The sequence below is a fragment of the Ascaphus truei genome, chromosome 4, assembly GCF_040206685.1.
Source record: "Ascaphus truei isolate aAscTru1 chromosome 4, aAscTru1.hap1, whole genome shotgun sequence".
NCBI lineage: Eukaryota > Metazoa > Chordata > Amphibia > Anura > Ascaphidae > Ascaphus > Ascaphus truei.
This window is the reverse complement of record NC_134486.1, coordinates 244,299,498-244,317,922: the sequence shown is the minus strand read 5'-3', so window position 1 is coordinate 244,317,922 and position 18,425 is coordinate 244,299,498. Positions and strand designations below refer to the sequence as shown.

Sequence of the window (18,425 nt, the reverse complement as noted above, 5' to 3'; positions counted from 1 at the left end):
CTCTGAGGATCTAGCCCCAAGTTTGGGGATAAACTCAATAGTCTTGATGAGGCACTGGGCAAAACTGATGCACAGTAATAACATTAGTAATAATAACTTGGGAACAAGCAAACGCACAAAAGTAATAAATGGGTCCATAAAGTGTCTAGTCAAGGCGTAGCAGCTATCGAGAAGACTTATTTTATGGCATGATGCCAATCTCATTTACAAAACTTCCACTTTAGTAAGCACTTAACCAGGAAACATAGTGAGCTTAACTGCCAGCAAGGTTTATTGAACGAGGCTGAATGTGTATTAGGAACTGGTTCCATGTTACTCTTTGGATTGATTGTTGAGCTTTCATCTTAGTGATACAATGTGACCAATCGGAAGGATATTCTAGCTTTGTGATGCTTCCCTCATTGTTTATTAAATGATCATTTAAGAACAGAGATGTATTTTATTTTTTTTATTAAACACCAGGGCCCATGAACAAAATGATTTGTGCTGTGATTACACTCGTCTTAGAAGAAGAGTGTTTTAGTTGCGGTTGTACAGCCTCTATTTTGGTACAGATGTAGCAGTCGTTATTGCTCCTGCTGGGACGTTGCAGCATACAGGATACACACAACTTTCTAGCGGGAGCAGCCGCCATTTTAAATTAGTCAGCGGTTGCAAAAATGCTGCTGCCAGCAATGCAACACCATTTAGACTCACTTTTGTGTCAGTTTTATCAATATTTGTTTTATTACCCTAGTAGTTTACAAAGCATATTGTGATTGGATAATTACCGATGACAGGTTACAAGAGCCTGCGGCATTGCAGTTATACAAAAAAGCTTGAAGAAGTGGTGGTCGATGGGAAGAGCAAACATGTGGAAACAAAAAATAGTTCTAATGGTGCAGTATAGTTATATTACAAGTGAATTAGTCTTCTTAAGGTCTATAGCTGTTATACTCACAAAAGTGAGGATAGGTCTGTGTACGTAACGGTATCGGTAGTCCACGGCCAGTCCCTTAAAACAAACCAAGAAAAGATCTTCCTAAATAGGTGTATGGAAGATACACCACCTAGGTGTGGGCTACAGAAAACTGCAAAGTCTCGCCACAAAATAACTTCAGACTTGAGAACCTGTCCTGTTGGCAGGAATTCTATTATCAAGAATTGCCCTACGCAGAGGTTACTACTCACTAGCCATGTAGTTAATAGCTATGTATGTGGTTTAATTTATGTTATATGTATTACTCTCCACATCATTCGTTGACTTCATTTGTGTTCTGGAGTTGACATACACCCCCATTCCTTGTGGTCTATGTATACGGATGTAAGGGCTTTATTACTCACGAACTGTATATGAACCGCCTCTTCAGATCTAGTATCAGCATACTTTTTTCTATAGGTGTGCCGGTTTTTTGATAATAGAATTCCTGCCAACAGGACAGGTTTTCAAGTCTGAAGTTACTTTGTGGCGAGACTTTGCAGTTTTCTGTAGCCCACACCTTCTTCAGATCTAGTATCAGCATACTTTTTTCTATAAGTGTGCTGGTTTTTGATAATAGAATTCCTGCCAACAGGACAGGTTCTCAAGTCTGAAGTTATTTTGTGGCGAGACTTTGCAGTTTTCTGTAGCCCACACCTAGGTGGTGTATTGTCCCCACTATCTTCCATACACCTATTTAGGAAGATCTTTTCTTGGTTTGTTTTAAGGGACTGGCCGTGGACTACTTCTACCATTTCCCTCTATACAATATGTTCTTACTATTTGGTGATTAAAAGGTTTTTAATGTTATCAACCATATCGCTCTGACTTACCTTTCTGAGTGCATTCAAGGAGGAACTTGTCTGTCTGTTTATGTTGTTATTATAGTTTATCCTCTATTGCACGAGTTTGTGTGTTATTTGATTTCATAAACTATCCTCATTTTGCTGACGCGGGAGCTTCCCCTTCCCCTGTCCCCTTCCCTTCCCCCACCCCCAGATTAGTACGTAACGGTATCTTTAGATATTGCCTCTTCAATTTTGAGGATGAGTGTGTCAACTTCAGCAATGATGTATTAGTGGATTCCTTAAATGGTTAAACACAGAGAACCAAACATAGTGCGGACTGTATAAAACTGTATTAGAATGGTAAGTATATCACAATACACTCACATGATTTAAGTTGTTATTAGGCATTTAGATGCACAATTGATCTCGCCTCCGGGTCAGTTTTCTGCTTCCCCTCTGCTCGACGTGCGTCTCACGGTTGCGTTCCAGCAAATCCGGATGTGACATCAGCGGGTTTAGGCAGGTCCGGTCGGCGAAGTGGCTGAACCGGAGGCGAGATCAATTGTGTATCAAAATGCCTAATAACAACTTAAATCATGTGAGTGTATTGTGATATACTTACCATTCTAATACAGTTTTATACAGTCCGCACTGTTTGGTTCTCTGTGTTTAACCATTTAAGGAATCCACTAATACATCATTGCTGAAGTTGACACACTCATCCTCAAAATTGAAGAGGCAATATCTAAAGATACCATTACGTACACAGACCTATCCTCACTTTTGTGAGTTTAACAGCTATAGACCTTAAGAAGACTAATTCACTTGTAATATAACTATACTGCACCATTAGAACTATTTTTTGTTTCCACATGTTTGCGCTTCCCATCGACCACCACTTCTTCATACCTACCTGGGATTGAGAGAGCAATCCTGCTTTGGGTTAAAGCAGTTTGTTTGTATCACCACATTTATATTCAATTTGGTTTTGAACTGTTACTATTGTGTTAACACATGTTTCTATTATAATTAGAGCGCCACTATTGATATATATATATCCTTTGCACTTATACAAAAAAGCTTGTTTGAAAGTTACATTAACAAAAGGGTACACATTTCTTTATTTACTACAACCCTTTCGAGCTCGCAAAATGTTCAGAATTGAACAAGTTATGTTACAGTGTTACTCACTGTAATGTAGTACAAACGTATGCTTGCGAACTTCTAATGTTCAAAGTTAGCATTCTGTCTACACCTATTAAACTGCATTTGCATATTTTGAATAGCGTGGCTATATTCTGGGATGACAGTCTGGGGATTCTTCAATATAACCAAACACTACCGAGGCATGCACTGAGTGCTTGGGTATATTGAACACTCGACTCGTTGTAAGCAAATATGAATTGGTGATAGATTTAAAATTAAAATGCTTTAATCGTATAATTTAAAATAGATGTCAAAATTGTTGAAAAAATGGTCAACTGACTGTGGTGACAAAATACAAAAAAAAAAACAGACAAAAATATATAAAATACTATAACTGAGGTCTAGGGGGGGAGGTGGAGTGCCCACCTAACTGCTAACTAGCAGAGATCAACAATCAAGGACTAAATAGTCAACCCCCTAGTTCAGCAATAACAAGGTTAAAAGGCCTGTAAAGTAGATACAGGTGACGGAGAACTACCCATGCAAAGGTATATACCAATGTGCTATGCACAATAGATTGAAAGCTCACTAATGGCTATTTGATAGTCCACAATGAAGATGGTGAGGAATACCCTAAATAAAGGGTTAAAGCAAGCCTAACTATAGAAAGGTTGATATGGTAGGCAATGTGTTATATAATAGTGTGCACAAGAGCTCACAAAGTGTGGTGCTTAGCTCTGGGGCACGGTTCTAGTCCGTATCCAGTTATAGCCCCCTAACATAAATGTGCCACTTAAACATGCTTAATAATACCTCACAATATACACATAGGTCAGTCAGTGACTATCAATAGCTAAATGTACAAGAGCTTACAAAAAATGTATTTTACAGCTCTGGGGCACGGATCTAGTCCGTATCCAGTTATGGCCCCCTAATACAAATGTGTCACAGTAACAGATAGGTAAACAGACTGTGATAACATAGTGAGCAAACACATAAATGAGCCGAGGGGAGAGGGAATGCACGAAATGAAAAAAGTAGTCAGCAGCAATTGCATTTACACGTGCTGGGTAAGGTGAGGTAATTGAATATATACCGCATCTCTGTGGGTTTAGTTAAGCCCTCGTCAGGGTTGATATCGCGGAGTAACGCTGACATAAGCAGTTGTACCTGTGGTTCCTGTTCAAGATCCTGCTGCCATAAGATACCACATAAAGTACCTGGTGTCTATGATGTATGGACCCAGACTCCCTTAACACGCGTCTCGGCTCTGTACAGAGCCTCTCACCCTCTGCTCGGCATGGGGACGTCAATGCGTGATGACGTCAGTCCTGTAGCCGCCTCCCACCTGACGTACGTTTCGCTGGGACGCTTTATCAAAGGTGGTGAAGTGAGGAACTACATGCATAGTATATATAGTGTATTAAGTACCAGCTAATGCAGGGCAGCTGAGTCTAACCAATTGCTTCTATTGCAGGAGGACGGTAGCTATCGCGGTGCTGAGGAATTGATCAAAGAAGAGACATTTGAGATAATAAAGTGTAGACTGAGTGAACAAACTGAGTGTGGTATTCATTTGTTCAAGAGTTGAATGTAAATTGTGATGTACTTAGAGACACAGGATATTAATACGTTGTGCTATTAAATGCCAAGACCCATTTCAAATGGATGTATTAAGTCAATGTTGTTCAGGAAGATAATGCTGACAATCTATATAAAGGGAGAGAATAGGAAGCCTTCGTTTATCCCTCTGTGTGCCAAAGTACCCAGTACATAGATCCATTTGGATTCTTTTTGTAAGATTAAACGGTTCCAATCACCCCCTCTAGGACTAGGGGGGACACTCTCAATCCCTGTAAAGTGAAGGTTGGTAATGTCACCGCCATGTACCTGATGAATGTGGTTGGCGAGGGGGGTATCTAAATGATTCCGTATAGCCCCCAGATGTTCCAAAATACGCTGGCGGAATTCACGGATGGTCTTGCCAATATATTTTTTGGTACATTGACAGGTGACTTGATAAATAACTCCCTTTGTCCGGCAGTTAATAAACTGCCTGACTTTGTAACTTTTTGTATTGTTCCAATTGAAGAAGTTTTTAGAAAGGGACAGATGTGTACAAGCCTTGCATCCTTGGCATTTAAAGTTCCCCACAGATCTATTAATTAGCCATGTTGATGTTGTTAATGGTCTCAAATGGCTATGGACCAACTGGTCTTTGAGATTAGGTGCCCGCCTGCTGACCAAAGTTGGTGTAGTTCGCAGGACATCATTAAAATCTGGGTCGTTTAAAAGGATTGGCCAGTGTTTCTTTAATATGGCATTAATCTCTGACCATTGATTGTTGAACGTACCCACAAATCTTATAAGTTTAGAGTCAGCGACTGGAGAGCAATGTGTGCTCAATAAAGAGGTTCTATCTGTAAATTTCGCTCTCCGATAAGCTTGTTTAATACATCGTTGGCTGTACCCCCTTTCCCTGAATCGTTCACTCATCTTTTTAGCTTCATGTTCAAAAGCTGTGATAGTGGAGCAGTTCCTGCGAATCCGCAGGAACTGCCCAACAGGGATACCCTCCTTGAGTCGCCTTGGATGGTGACTTTCATAACGCAAAAGGCTGTTGGTGGCTGTCTTTTTTCTGTGGATAGTAGTTTCCACTTTGTCACCAGCACCTCTGGAAATTTTTAAGTCAAGGAACGTGACTTCCTGTGTATCAATTTCATACGTTAAATGAAGGTTGAACTCGTTGGTGTTAAGTATATTGATGAATTCAATAAATGACGCCCTGGTCCCCTGCCACAGGACCAGGACATCATCGATGAAGCGGACCCACAGCAGAATTTGGATCGTATAGGCTTCATTGGCTTCATGGAAAACCACCTCCGCCTCCCACCAACCGAGATATAGGTTCGCATAGGTGGGGGCGCAGGTGGTCCCCATCGCCGTACCTCTGAGTTGATGGTAAATGACACCATTGAATGTGAAGTAATTATGTGTCAATATGAATCTCAGTAGGTCGAGTACAAGTTGATTATGTGTCACAAATTCACAGCTTCGACTTTTTAGGAAGTAGGATACTGCGTCTATACCCACTTGGTGTACAATAGAGGTATATAACGATTCGACATCAAGACTAATCAGTAGTGTGTCTTTGTCGAGGACTATGTCATTTAGTCGATTGAGTGCGTCCTTGGTGTCTCTAAGGAACGATGGTAGGCTGTCAACAAACGGTCGTAGAATTTGGTCAACGTATTTACTACTTTGTTCCGTGAGGTTAGATATACCGGACACAATGGGTCTCCCAGGGGGGGGTAAGGTTCCCTTGTGGATCTTCGGTAAGCAATAGAAGGTGGATAGGACTGGTGCGGGGGTTAGGAGTTGTTCATACTCTTTTTTTGATATGACCTTAGATTCTAAAGCTATCGTTAGGATGGTTTTAAGTTCTTTCTTAAAAGTTTCTGTGGGGCTCATTTTGAGTCTCTTGTAACAAGTGGAGTCTGAGAGGAGGCGTGTGCATTCTGTAACGTAATCGACAGTATTCATAATCACTGTGTTACCCCCTTTATCCGAGGGTTTCACAGTGATTGTAATATCATTTTGTAAGTCTTTAAGACCTTGTCGTTCGGATACAGAGAGATTATCAGATTTATTATGCGGTTGCAAATCTTCTAGATCACTTATTACAAGTTTCATAAATACCTCCACATTTGGGCTGGTCACTAATGGAGGGGTAAATTTTGACCTAGGTTTGAGATCAGAGAACGGGCCTTCTCCTTCAGTTCTATTAGATTCTTCCAGGAGTGCTGTAAGGTCCCGCATATTGTCAATATGTAACTGATCGAAATAGAGTAGGCCTTCATTCTTAAGTTGAAATGTTTCGCGTCGTTTAAAGAATTTGTGTAGGAGGAGTTTCCTCCCAAACAGGTTGGTATCTTTAACCCAATCAAAGATCTTAAAATTCTCAGACGGAGAGAATGACAGGCCTTTATTTAGTGCTATAATTTGATCTGATGTCAGGATTTTGTCAGACAGATTGATTACTTGGTTGATATGCAGTGTGTTAGTAGTAGTGGAATTTACCTCTGTCTCCTGTATCGTCTTCTCTGTCTGCCCCTGTAGCCCCACACACGGATTCGCAGGAACTGCTCCACTATCACAGCTTTTGAACATGAAGCTAAAAAGATGAGTGAACGATTCAGGGAAAGGGGGTACAGCCAACGATGTATTAAACAAGCTTATCGGAGAGCGAAATTTACAGATAGAACCTCTTTATTGAGCACACATTGCTCTCCAGTCGCTGACTCTAAACTTATAAGATTTGTGGGTACGTTCAACAATCAATGGTCAGAGATTAATGCCATATTAAAGAAACACTGGCCAATCCTTTTAAACGACCCAGATTTTAATGATGTCCTGCGAACTACACCAACTTTGGTCAGCAGGCGGGCACCTAATCTCAAAGACCAGTTGGTCCATAGCCATTTGAGACCATTAACAACATCAACATGGCTAATTAATAGATCTGTGGGGAACTTTAAATGCCAAGGATGCAAGGCTTGTACACATCTGTCCCTTTCTAAAAACTTCTTCAATTGGAACAATACAAAAAGTTACAAAGTCAGGCAGTTTATTAACTGCCGGACAAAGGGAGTTATTTATCAAGTCACCTGTCAATGTACCAAAAAATATATTGGCAAGACCATCCGTGAATTCCGCCAGCGTATTTTGGAACATCTGGGGGCTATACGGAATCATTTAGATACCCCCCTCGCCAACCACATTCATCAGGTACATGGCGGTGACATTACCAACCTTCACTTTACAGGGATTGAGAGTGTCCCCCCTAGTCCTAGAGGGGGTGATTGGAACCGTTTAATCTTACAAAAAGAATCCAAATGGATCTATGTACTGGGTACTTTGGCACCCAGATGGATAAACGAAGGCTTCCTATTCTCTCCCTTTATATAGATTGTCAGCATTATCTTCCTGAACAACATTGACTTAATACATCCATTTGAAATGGGTCTTGGCATTTAATAGCACAACGTATTAATATCCTGTGTCTCTAAGTACATCACAATTTACATTCAACTCTTGAACAAATGAATACCACACTCAGTTTGTTCACTCAGTCTACACTTTATTATCTCAAATGTCTCTTCTTTGATCAATTCCTCAGCACCGCGATAGCTACCGTCCTCCTGCAATAGAAGCAATTGGTTAGACTCAGCTGCCCTGCATTAGCTGGTACTTAATACACTATATATACTATGCATGTAGTTCCTCACTTCACCACCTTTGATAAAGCGTCCCAGCGAAACGTACGTCAGGTGGGAGGCGGCTACAGGACTGACGTCATCACGCATTGACGTCCCCATGCCGAGCAGAGGGTGAGAGGCTCTGTACAGAGCCGAGACGCGTGTTAAGGGAGTCTGGGTCCATACATCATAGACACCAGGTACTTTATGTGGTATCTTATGGCAGCAGGATCTTGAACAGGAACCACAGGTACAACTGCTTATGTCAGCGTTACTCCGCGATATCAACCCTGACGAGGGCTTAACTAAACCCACAGAGATGCGGTATATATTCAATTACCTCACCTTACCCAGCACGTGTAAATGCAATTGCTGCTGACTACTTTTTTCATTTCGTGCATTCCCTCTCCCCTCGGCTCATTTATGTGTTTGCTCACTATGTTATCACAGTCTGTTTACCTATCTGTTACTGTGACACATTTGTATTAGGGGGCCATAACTGGATACGGACTAGATCCGTGCCCCAGAGCTGTAAAATACATTTTTTGTAAGCTCTTGTACATTTAGCTATTGATAGTCACTGACTGACCTATGTGTATATTGTGAGGTATTATTAAGCATGTTTAAGTGGCACATTTATGTTAGGGGGCTATAACTGGATACGGACTAGAACCGTGCCCCAGAGCTAAGCACCACACTTTGTGAGCTCTTGTGCACACTATTATATAACACATTGCCTACCATATCAACCTTTCTATAGTTAGGCTTGCTTTAACCCTTTATTTAGGGTATTCCTCACCATCTTCATTGTGGACTATCAAATAGCCATTAGTGAGCTTTCAATCTATTGTGCATAGCACATTGGTATATACCTTTGCATGGGTAGTTCTCCGTCACCTGTATCTACTTTACAGGCCTTTTAACCTTGTTATTGCTGAACTAGGGGGTTGACTATTTAGTCCTTGATTGTTGATCTCTGCTAGTTAGCAGTTAGGTGGGCACTCCACCTCCCCCCCTAGACCTCAGTTATAGTATTTGATATATTTTTGTCTGTTTTTTTTTTTTTTGTATTTTGTCACCACAGTCAGTTGACCATTTTTTCAACAATTTTGACATCTATTTTAAATTATACGATTAAAGCATTTTAATTTTAAATCTATCACCAATTCATATTTGCTTACAACGAGTGCTGCCCACAGGGTGTCTTTTGTTTATTTGTTATAATTCTGCTCCTTCCCCTTATTGCACCGTTGTTAATTCTTTTTTGATTAGAGGCTGATGCGAGGGTTTCCACCCCTTTCCCCTTTCCCATTGTTGTATATTGAACACTCCCCAGAGTATCCCTATACGTAATCTCTGATAAAACAATGTCATCTGACATTTACGCATATTTTGAAAACATGTATTGGTTACTTTAAATGCTAAATAACAATACTGTGAAACTGTTTTGCATGTATAAATTCAGTAATTCATTCTAGACTATTTTTATGTTACTACATATGCCAACAAAGGTACTATGAAAGTCATCATTATTATTCAGTTTACATGGAAACAGCATGTGTCATGCTATATCTATAGCATATTACCTCATATTTCTGTTTAGCCTCTATGGTCTTTGCCAATTTTCAAGACTCTGAGGGCTACTGTATGTCTTAAGCTCCAGGGAAGTCCAACTAGTGAAATGTTAGTCTGCATTTCTTTTGTGGGGGGAATCAATCCGGATTCTTCAACTCTCCCACTCCGGCAAATTAATTCATAGTATCTGATCCATGTCTACAACTACTGTATTCTGACATTTTTCAACCTGGTGCTGGCTGGAGTAAACACCACCATCCTCCCCTCATCCTGTCTCTACTCAGCCTACGATGGGCCTTCATATGTGCAGTAATACTGCACATTTACCATGGTGGTTAAGTGAAAAAATACACATTGTTAAATTCGTGATCCAACATCTGCCTAGCCAGACAAACAGCACACACCTAAATGTATGTCAGAGAAGGTCATGCCACCTCTGACTTCACAGAGAATCTATGTCCCGCAGTCCCCAAAAAATGCCTGCAAGAAATTTGTTATTTTGGTGCCTGACATCTGACCCACATTGTTAGCCAGAGAATTTACGTCAGTTCAGACTTGACAGGTTTTTGATGCATAGAGAATGAGGTCAAAAAATGGTCCCACAAGCAAAATTGGATACACCAGATTATGGGCGAGCAGTGGCCAAGCACACCAAAAACTCAGATCAATAGAATGCACTTTATTGATCTCCTGAGTTTTTGGTGTGCTTGGCCACTGCTCGCCCATTATTCATGTTTGTTGAGCAGATTCTTTTTGCCTTAGCACCTAGTTCCATTACGTATTATCCCTTTAGACCCCAGTTAGGAGCATCCCAAATTGCTGGCTCTGAGACTCCTCCTTGTGAATTATACAATATACATCACATTAACATGTGAACTATCCTTAACTCTTCCACTTAACTTTCTGTAAATCCTCATTTTAAATAAGGAGCAAGGAGAATGAATAAGTGGCAAAAAAACTTTTATGTTAATTCTCAAACATGCGTACTACAAATGCAAAATGTATCCAATAGTACATTTTTGTGTAAAATTAAACTTGCTGTAGTAGTGTTTACCAGCCTGATTTTTGTTTTGTACCATGATAAAAAGTAAATTTTGTGCTACCATCGTTTGCAGGTATGCCAAAGTTTTATATATCAGAGGATAAAGCCAAATGGGGGAAGGGCACACACCTTACCTTCATACAGGTATGCTCAACCCAGTCCTCAAACACCCCCCCACCCCTCCCAACAGGTCAGATATTCAGGATATCCCATCAGCACAGGTGGTTCAATATGAGGCTCAAAGACTGGGCCTTTGACTGTTGGGGGGTGGGGGGGCTTGAGGACTGGAGTTGAGCTCCCCTGGCTTCGTAAACAGCCAAGATTGCTTATATTTGCCTTGATGCGATCATTATATTTTATAAGATTATAAATCAACGTTTGAGTGTCACAAGCTCGCTGATGAAGACAATGAAATGTTAATTTGATGCAATAAAATATAAAAATAGAATCAAGACTGATGTGCTACAGTATTTATTTATTTTTGAAAGTTTTATATATGCAGCTACTAATTACTTTCTATTTTTTTTAATATCACATTTTGTCTTTAGTGCTTATTTCAACTTTGACCTCTGTCACACTAGTTGATTACCACATTGTATGATCCTGTGTACCATTTATGGCAGGGGTGCTCAACTTCAGTACTCAAGGCCCCCCCCCCCAACAGGTCAGGTTTTCACAATAACCCAGATTCAGCACCGGTAGCTCAATCAGCCACCTGTGCTGAAGCTTGGATATCCTGAACACCTGACCTGTTGGGGGAGTTTGAGGACTGGAGTTGAGCACCCTTGACTTATGGTATTCATATTACAGGCTCGAAATATACATCATGTACTGTAATCATGAATGGGTCTTATCAACTATAAATGATCAAAAATCTCATCAGCCGAAATAATTGTTTATGACAAAATATAACATTTGTATATTTTCTATTATATATACTGTAGAATTACCTTTTAAAGCAGGTTCTCGTGCATCAAACTTAATGTACCATTAAGCCACTACCCTCCATTTGACTGTGACTCATAATGTTCACTTAGTTTTACATAGCATATTAGTGGCAACTTTCTGTCCATGTGAAAAGGCCTCTAAAGATAAGAGTCTCTTAGGTGGAACCTCAACATATCCGGGAGTTCACAGACATCCGGTCTATGGAGGATCAAAACGCAGATATGAGTCAACATAAAATGTAAACACCATAATCTTTAACAAATGAATCCTTTCCATGTAGTTATTTTCTTCGTTTACCTGTGTATGCGCTTCAATAAGATTAACACTGCCGTAATCCTAAACTTAAGAAAGCCAATAATGCTTTTATCTGTTTGTGCAACAACTTCAAGTAGCTTTTTATTTTTAACTGTTTCACATTGCTGCACTCTTCATGTGCTGAATTTATAAAAGGGTTTCTTACAGTTGGCATACATTTTCACCATGAGGACGATGAACCGATCAGCACGGCCTGTACTACTTCTAACTTTTCATTTTTCAAAACCTTTATTATCTGCCGAGTTTTCACCTGTTTATTGTGTCACTGGTAATAGCTGTTACTGTGGCAACCTCTGTTGCCTTCATGTGTGTGAATGGCAACAGCCATTTAAACTTGCCTCGGAATCCCATTTTCTGCAACTAATAACTCCTGAAACCAACTGCAGAACGTAAAAAGGGTGACACTACTAAAAACACCAGTCAAGGGCTTCACAATTGCAATGTTGAAGAAAAAAAATCTAAGCCGAGTAGAGGGGATTATGCTTTCAATTGCAGTTCTTCTAAGTGAAATCAAGCTGATGCGCTGTTATGTTACTGTACTTTTCAACAGTTAAGTATATCATGAAATATACTATCCTGTATTAACTCATTTTACATTTGGCCATAAAAAAGATTTCTCTGAATGCTTTATAAGCCATTTTAAATTGCACTGCTCTGCACACCGACATTCCTCCATCCTTGAAATAGTTTATTAATAATGCATGATTATTATACACACAACATGTAGACATAGAGAGAAAGTGCAATATTGAATTATATTAGTAAATGGAAACTCACATGTTGGGGATCAGCCTGAAGATATGTACAGTAAATGTGTTTAATAGTAAAGATCACAAGTCTGACCAGTGCATGGACAATACAGACAGAAGTGGGGATGAAAACATTGTATTAAGAGAACCAAAGAGAAATACAGGGTCTTATTCATTATAGAACTTGTGAAAAAGTGTCTGAGTAAGTAAAAATATATATTTTAATAAGGAGGTATAATTTAAGACCATTAGAGGCTCCTCCAGATTGTGCAGCTACAGCATTGGGCAGAATACTGTTTAAAAACGTGTTGGGAAGTAATGCAATGATGCATTGTTAGTAAAGTTTGTGCTAGGATCTGTTCTCCTCACGTGGATTAAATGAGGACCCAAGTGCAAAATGTACTACAATTTAGACTAAATTAATGTCCCCTATAGCAAGGGTAGCTAACCCGTGGCCCACAGGCCAGATGGCATTTCGAATGGCCTGAATCCAACCCCCATCCTCATTTTAGCATCAACCCACCTTTGCTTTCCTCCCCACTCCCACGCGTCCAGTGCCCAAAGTCAGGCCCAACTACCGCATCCACCTGTGGGGAACCAGCTCATCTTTGCTGCACAACTGGAGATGGAGGGGGTGTGGAATTGAGAAAAAAAAGGAGGAGGGGAATTGAGTGAGAGGGGGACAGTAGTAAAGTGGCCCACGAAGAAATGTGTACCATTTATTGGTGTATCTGCTTCTGACCTCCTGGATTCTCTCTGCTGGGTTCTATTAATTTCTACATAAACTACCACATATTAAATAAGTTATGTTGGGTGAAAAAAGCGCCCAAAACACTCGATCATACAGTAAACAGCAATTAAAAATATCACTTGTTAGCACATTCACACGTCTCAGACAGGTCTGCACATCTACTTTTCACCATTATCTCCTAGCATACAGTGCTTCCACTGCAGCTAGGGATTCTGGGAAATGACATGCAAATGAAAACACAGTGTCACCTTTTGCTTCAAAAGCTCTGTGGGTATACTAGCTATGCACTTCTTTGACCCAGGTTTTGCTGAAAAGCTGTGTAAAGCAGCAGGGGTTTCATAGGGGTTCATGTTAAAATGGATTGGAAGCAAAAGGTAACACTGTGTGCTCATTTGCATGTCATTTCCAAGAATCCCTAGCTGCAGAGATATTTTTATTTGCTATATAAACTACAAAATGATCTTCCTTTCTTTAAAGTCTCTACACTCCTCTGCACATTCATATATCTCAACTCTGATCTTTTTTACATCCCAACCCAAGGTCGTCTCATCTTTGCACCTTTTACTTCTACAGCCCACTACCGTCTTAAACCTTTTTTCACTAATTTCTCCCTATCTATAGAACACTTTTTCACTCACTATGTCGAGCACCTTCACTTTCCAAATTTAAATCCCAGCTGAAAATCTACCTCTTAAAAGAAGCAACTCGTTAAAAATGCCTACGCTTCTACTACAAACTCCAGATGCACTTGCCCTTCCCTGACTGCACTTTTAATAATGCACTTTTATTTCCACTGTGTCTGTAAGTCTCCCAACATGCCACTTACATGGTAAGCTCTTTGGGGTAAGGTTTCCCTTTGCCCTTTGTTGTCAATTACCTGCTGCACTTATCCCCATTATTTGTTTTAAAAAAAACAAAAATGACCTTGTATTGTAGTTTTGTAACACGCGGCGTACATTGTTGAGCTATATAAATTAAATTATACATACATACAGTACATGTACCCATGGTTGTCTTTCCTATTTGCATCTTAAAGATATGAATTGCAGCATAGTTAAAGCCCATGCAAGGTGAGAAGTCTAAAAGTTGGGGGAATTGTGTTTTTTAATATAAGACCACAGCAATGACTGAGAGGTAAAGAGATCAATAAATATACTGTTGCAGTAGCAAACGAAGCACGTCTGTATAAAAAAAGCAATCTCAGCAAAAATCTGAAAAAGCGGACTGGATCACAATCCCCCAATAACCCACAAGTGTAAGGATTATATCCTATAACTGCAAGCCAGGAGACTGACTGTACAGGACAGCTTTGGAACACTTATGCTGAAGCAAGATTTAAAAACTGATGAGTAAACTAACGAAGGAGCAATAAATCATAGGGGGGAAAAACATCAATGCAGAGTGCAAGACTAATTAGACGCTAGGCGAGTCCAATTAGCCTCATGTAATCTGACCTCCAATAAAACGTCTAATATTTTGTTACTTAAGTGTCATATATTTGAAACAACCTGCAACTGGTTTTAAACATTTTGGTTAATGTTACCATTTTTTTTTTTCTAATTTGAAATGAGTTTTACCTCAAATGCTCTCGTTTATTTCTTTTAAACAAATTCAAATGTCGTTTAGTGTTGCCAACATAAAAAATAAATAAAATAAGATTTAACTACCCACTTACAACTCCTACAGGGAAGGCTAGTACAGCCATTATCCAGTCCCGGAGGGAGATCAGCTTCTTTAACTGTCTCTCTTGTTCCTGGTTGTCAATTCCTTTTGTTAGAAGACTGGAAAGGTCGGACAGCACACAGATCCCAAAGAAGACTGCCTGGATGACCTATGAAGGAAATGTCCAAATTAAAGGGAGCACTAGAGTATAGTATGAAAAACACACATGCAGCCAGATTGAACATGGAATAGACACCCAATGAGTGTAAACAAATTGTCCCTGGGAATGTAAAACACACTCTGTATTTTCAGTCCTGTGCTGAATAACCTCCTGCAACAATTATTGGACAAGCTGTTTAGGAAGAGAGAACTATCCACTGTCTTATTTATCGAGGAGACACAATCTTTGCTTTGATCATTTTTTTTTCGTTTTCTCTCCAACCGCACACATTTTCACATGGCCATGATAAGATTTTGGCAATACCACACACAGCTATAGTAATATGTTTGCTTGGAAAGCAGTCATTTTGGCTTCCTCAAACCGAAATTTACTGCTTCTTCTTAAGCAACGTTTGCTTATAATTTAAAGCTGCAATGCCACTTTCTTGTCAAAACGGTGTCCAAATGGCATGTCTCTAGGGTTGCTTTTGGTCTATTTGAAATATTAGTACTTGTACCTTGTTACTTCAGACTTATTGTACTTAAACTGCTGTAGCAATACCTTCCAAAATGCAATCAAAGTTAAATTCATACTGCCTTTTTCTCCGCATACAACCCTTTTTTCTTTTTCAAAAACTCCTAAAAAACAATGACGTTATTCATTTTTTTATTTTTGGAATGGCTGCTGTGGTTTCTATGTGTGTCTATATTTTTCCCTTGTGGTAATTCTTCTCCATCCCAGGTACTCTGGTTAGGCCCATGATAAAATGACTGGAAAATGGCATGAAGATACGAAAAACAGGATTTGGAACAACCGGCAAATTTACTTCAAACTCAGTGTCAAGGATCGTTGCTTTAAGAGTTATTTTCTATGATAATAGCAGCGCAATGTAATTCTGCAGGTAAGAGCCTGAAGAAGTCTTACCTCCTCTTCTTGTACAGAACTCCTATTTGAGGACATCTACTCATTTAGATTCTGCAAGAGGTGAGGTGTATGCTTATTATCAAGGCAAATTATTCGCACCATATAGTTTGGACCCAATTATAATTACAGCAATAACTAAATTATTTCCTGTAATAGGTTAATGCATTTTCTTTTTTTAAATTTGTGCTGAATGTTTCTCATTATTTTTTTCAATGGAAATTATTTATTTATTTATTTCTTAAATGTTTTATCAGGAAGTAATACATTGATAGTTACCTCTCGTTTTCAAGTATGTCCTGGGCATATGGTTATGACAGATACATGGTTACAAATACATAGTTGCATTAATTGAGCAAGGTTATACATTATATACTTGTAGTCTTCACACTAGCCTGGTGCAATGCATTGAAGGTAAAAACAAAATGTTCTAATAAAAATATTCTCTTAAACAAGCAGAAACATATTAATTTATTTTCGAAAGACCACATTTTTTTTCTACCATATTTGTTTCTTGTAGGCGATCTAAGGCCCGGGCCATGGTGCCTTCGCCTGCGTGCGGAGGCTTTGGAAAGCGAGTGCTTTCCCTGGCCATGGTCGACAAGCTTTGGGGGCGTTCCTAGAGGCGTCCTTAGGGGCACCACGGAGCTGGTTTGCCCTCATTATGCGAACCGCTCACGTGACCTGTCAAGAAATCAGTTTCAACTGATTTCTTGCGCAACGCATGCCCCCTCCTGCCTCCGCCCGCATGCGCCGGCACAGTCTATGGGCACGATCACTGCCTTAAGGCAATCTGACCGCGCTCCACACTGTCTCCCGCACCACAGACTCAAGCCATAGCCAGCATTTGTAAGTAAATGAAATGAAACGCTGCACATGGACGCATTTACAGTAATGTTCGCTGATCACACGTTTCCCCCAAAAAATTTAGCTTATAGTGAACTGTAATATTATCACTTTGCTGGGCTTAATTAATTGGCTTATGTATATAGTTCATGTTATTTATTATATGTTTAAAATGTAAAAAATTGGAGTGATATATTCCATTATCTATATATATATTTCTGAAAATCTTGTTTGTGAGTGTCTGGAGACCATTTGCTTGGTCCGTCTGTCCGCCCGCCCTCCCACGGCTCTCATTGGCCGGTGTGTCTGCCCCCCCGTGTGTCCCGCCCCATCACGGCTCTCATTGGCCCCCCAGAGCACGCTCTCTCCTGCTCTCATCTCCCACACACCGCTCCCTTCCCCCAGCTCTGACCCTTCCCCGGTGCTCTCCCTCACACACACCGCTCCCACTCCCCCCCCCCCCCACACACAGAGCACGTTCTCTGCGGCTCTCCCCTCACACAGGTTGCTCCCCCAGCTCCCCATCCCCGAGAGCACTCCTCCAGCTCTCTCCGCCTCTCCCGTGAAGGGCGTGTTCAACGGCGGGGCACAGCACCTACTCACCAGAGCATCTCAGCCTTGCCGGGGGTCACTGACACCGCTGAGGAGCCCGAGGTGGAGGAGGAGGGCGGTCGGTGCCCCAGGTGGAGGAGGAGGGCAGCCGGTACCCGGAGGAAGAGGAGCGCAGCCGTGTGCAAGGTGAGGAAATGCAGGGGAATGGGTTCTTTCACGCGTCCCTGACTCCCCCCCCCTGCCCTTTGCCCCCTGCCCCCCTGCCCTTTGCCCCCCCTTCCCTGCTCTTTGCCCCCCTCTTCCCTGCCCTTTGCCCCCTCTTCCCTGCCCTTTGCCCCCCTCTTCCCTGCCCTTTGCCCTTCCTGCCCTTTGCCCTCCCTGCTCCTTGCCCCCCCTGCCCTTTGCCCTCCCTGCTCCTTGCCCCCCCTGCCCTTCCACGCCCCTTGCCCCCCCCGCCCTTCTACGCCCCTTGCTCCCCCCCCCACCCTTCCACTCCCCTTGCCTCCTGCCCTTCCACTCCATGCCCCCTGCTCTTCCACACCCGGGCAACGCTGGGTATATCAGCAAGTATATATATATAATTTGAGACCTTGTTTTTACTGAAATTAAAATAAATACAATTCACAGTGATATTTGCAGCACATTACAAACAATTTACTGAGATTTGGCACATTTAAAGCAGCAATACGAGTTAACTTTTTAAAAAACAAAAAATATATTTTTATTACAGGGTTAAATCAGAGGGGCTCCGGAG

General features: G+C 40.9%; 1 protein-coding gene across 24 annotated transcripts in view; it reads right to left on the bottom strand.

The window, feature by feature from the left end:
* Positions 1-18,425, bottom strand: part of AIG1 (androgen induced 1) — a 448,408-nt gene that overhangs the window by 249,813 nt on the left and 180,170 nt on the right. For 11 of the 24 annotated variants that reach the window (XR_012801076.1, XM_075597132.1, XM_075597121.1 and 8 more), the window contains exon 2: positions 15,206-15,361. The exons of 2 other annotated variants lie outside the window; for them this stretch is intronic. Coding sequence is in view for 10 of the 22 variants with exons in the window: in XM_075597132.1 (XP_075453247.1) it covers positions 15,206-15,361 (156 nt within the window). In the remaining 12 variants the exon portion in view is untranslated. Of the gene's footprint in view, positions 1-8,018; positions 8,094-11,717; positions 11,914-15,201; positions 15,362-18,425 lie in introns of those variants that run through there. 11 more of the 24 variants (XR_012801077.1, XR_012801079.1, XR_012801083.1 and 8 more) reach the window with 4 other exon arrangements.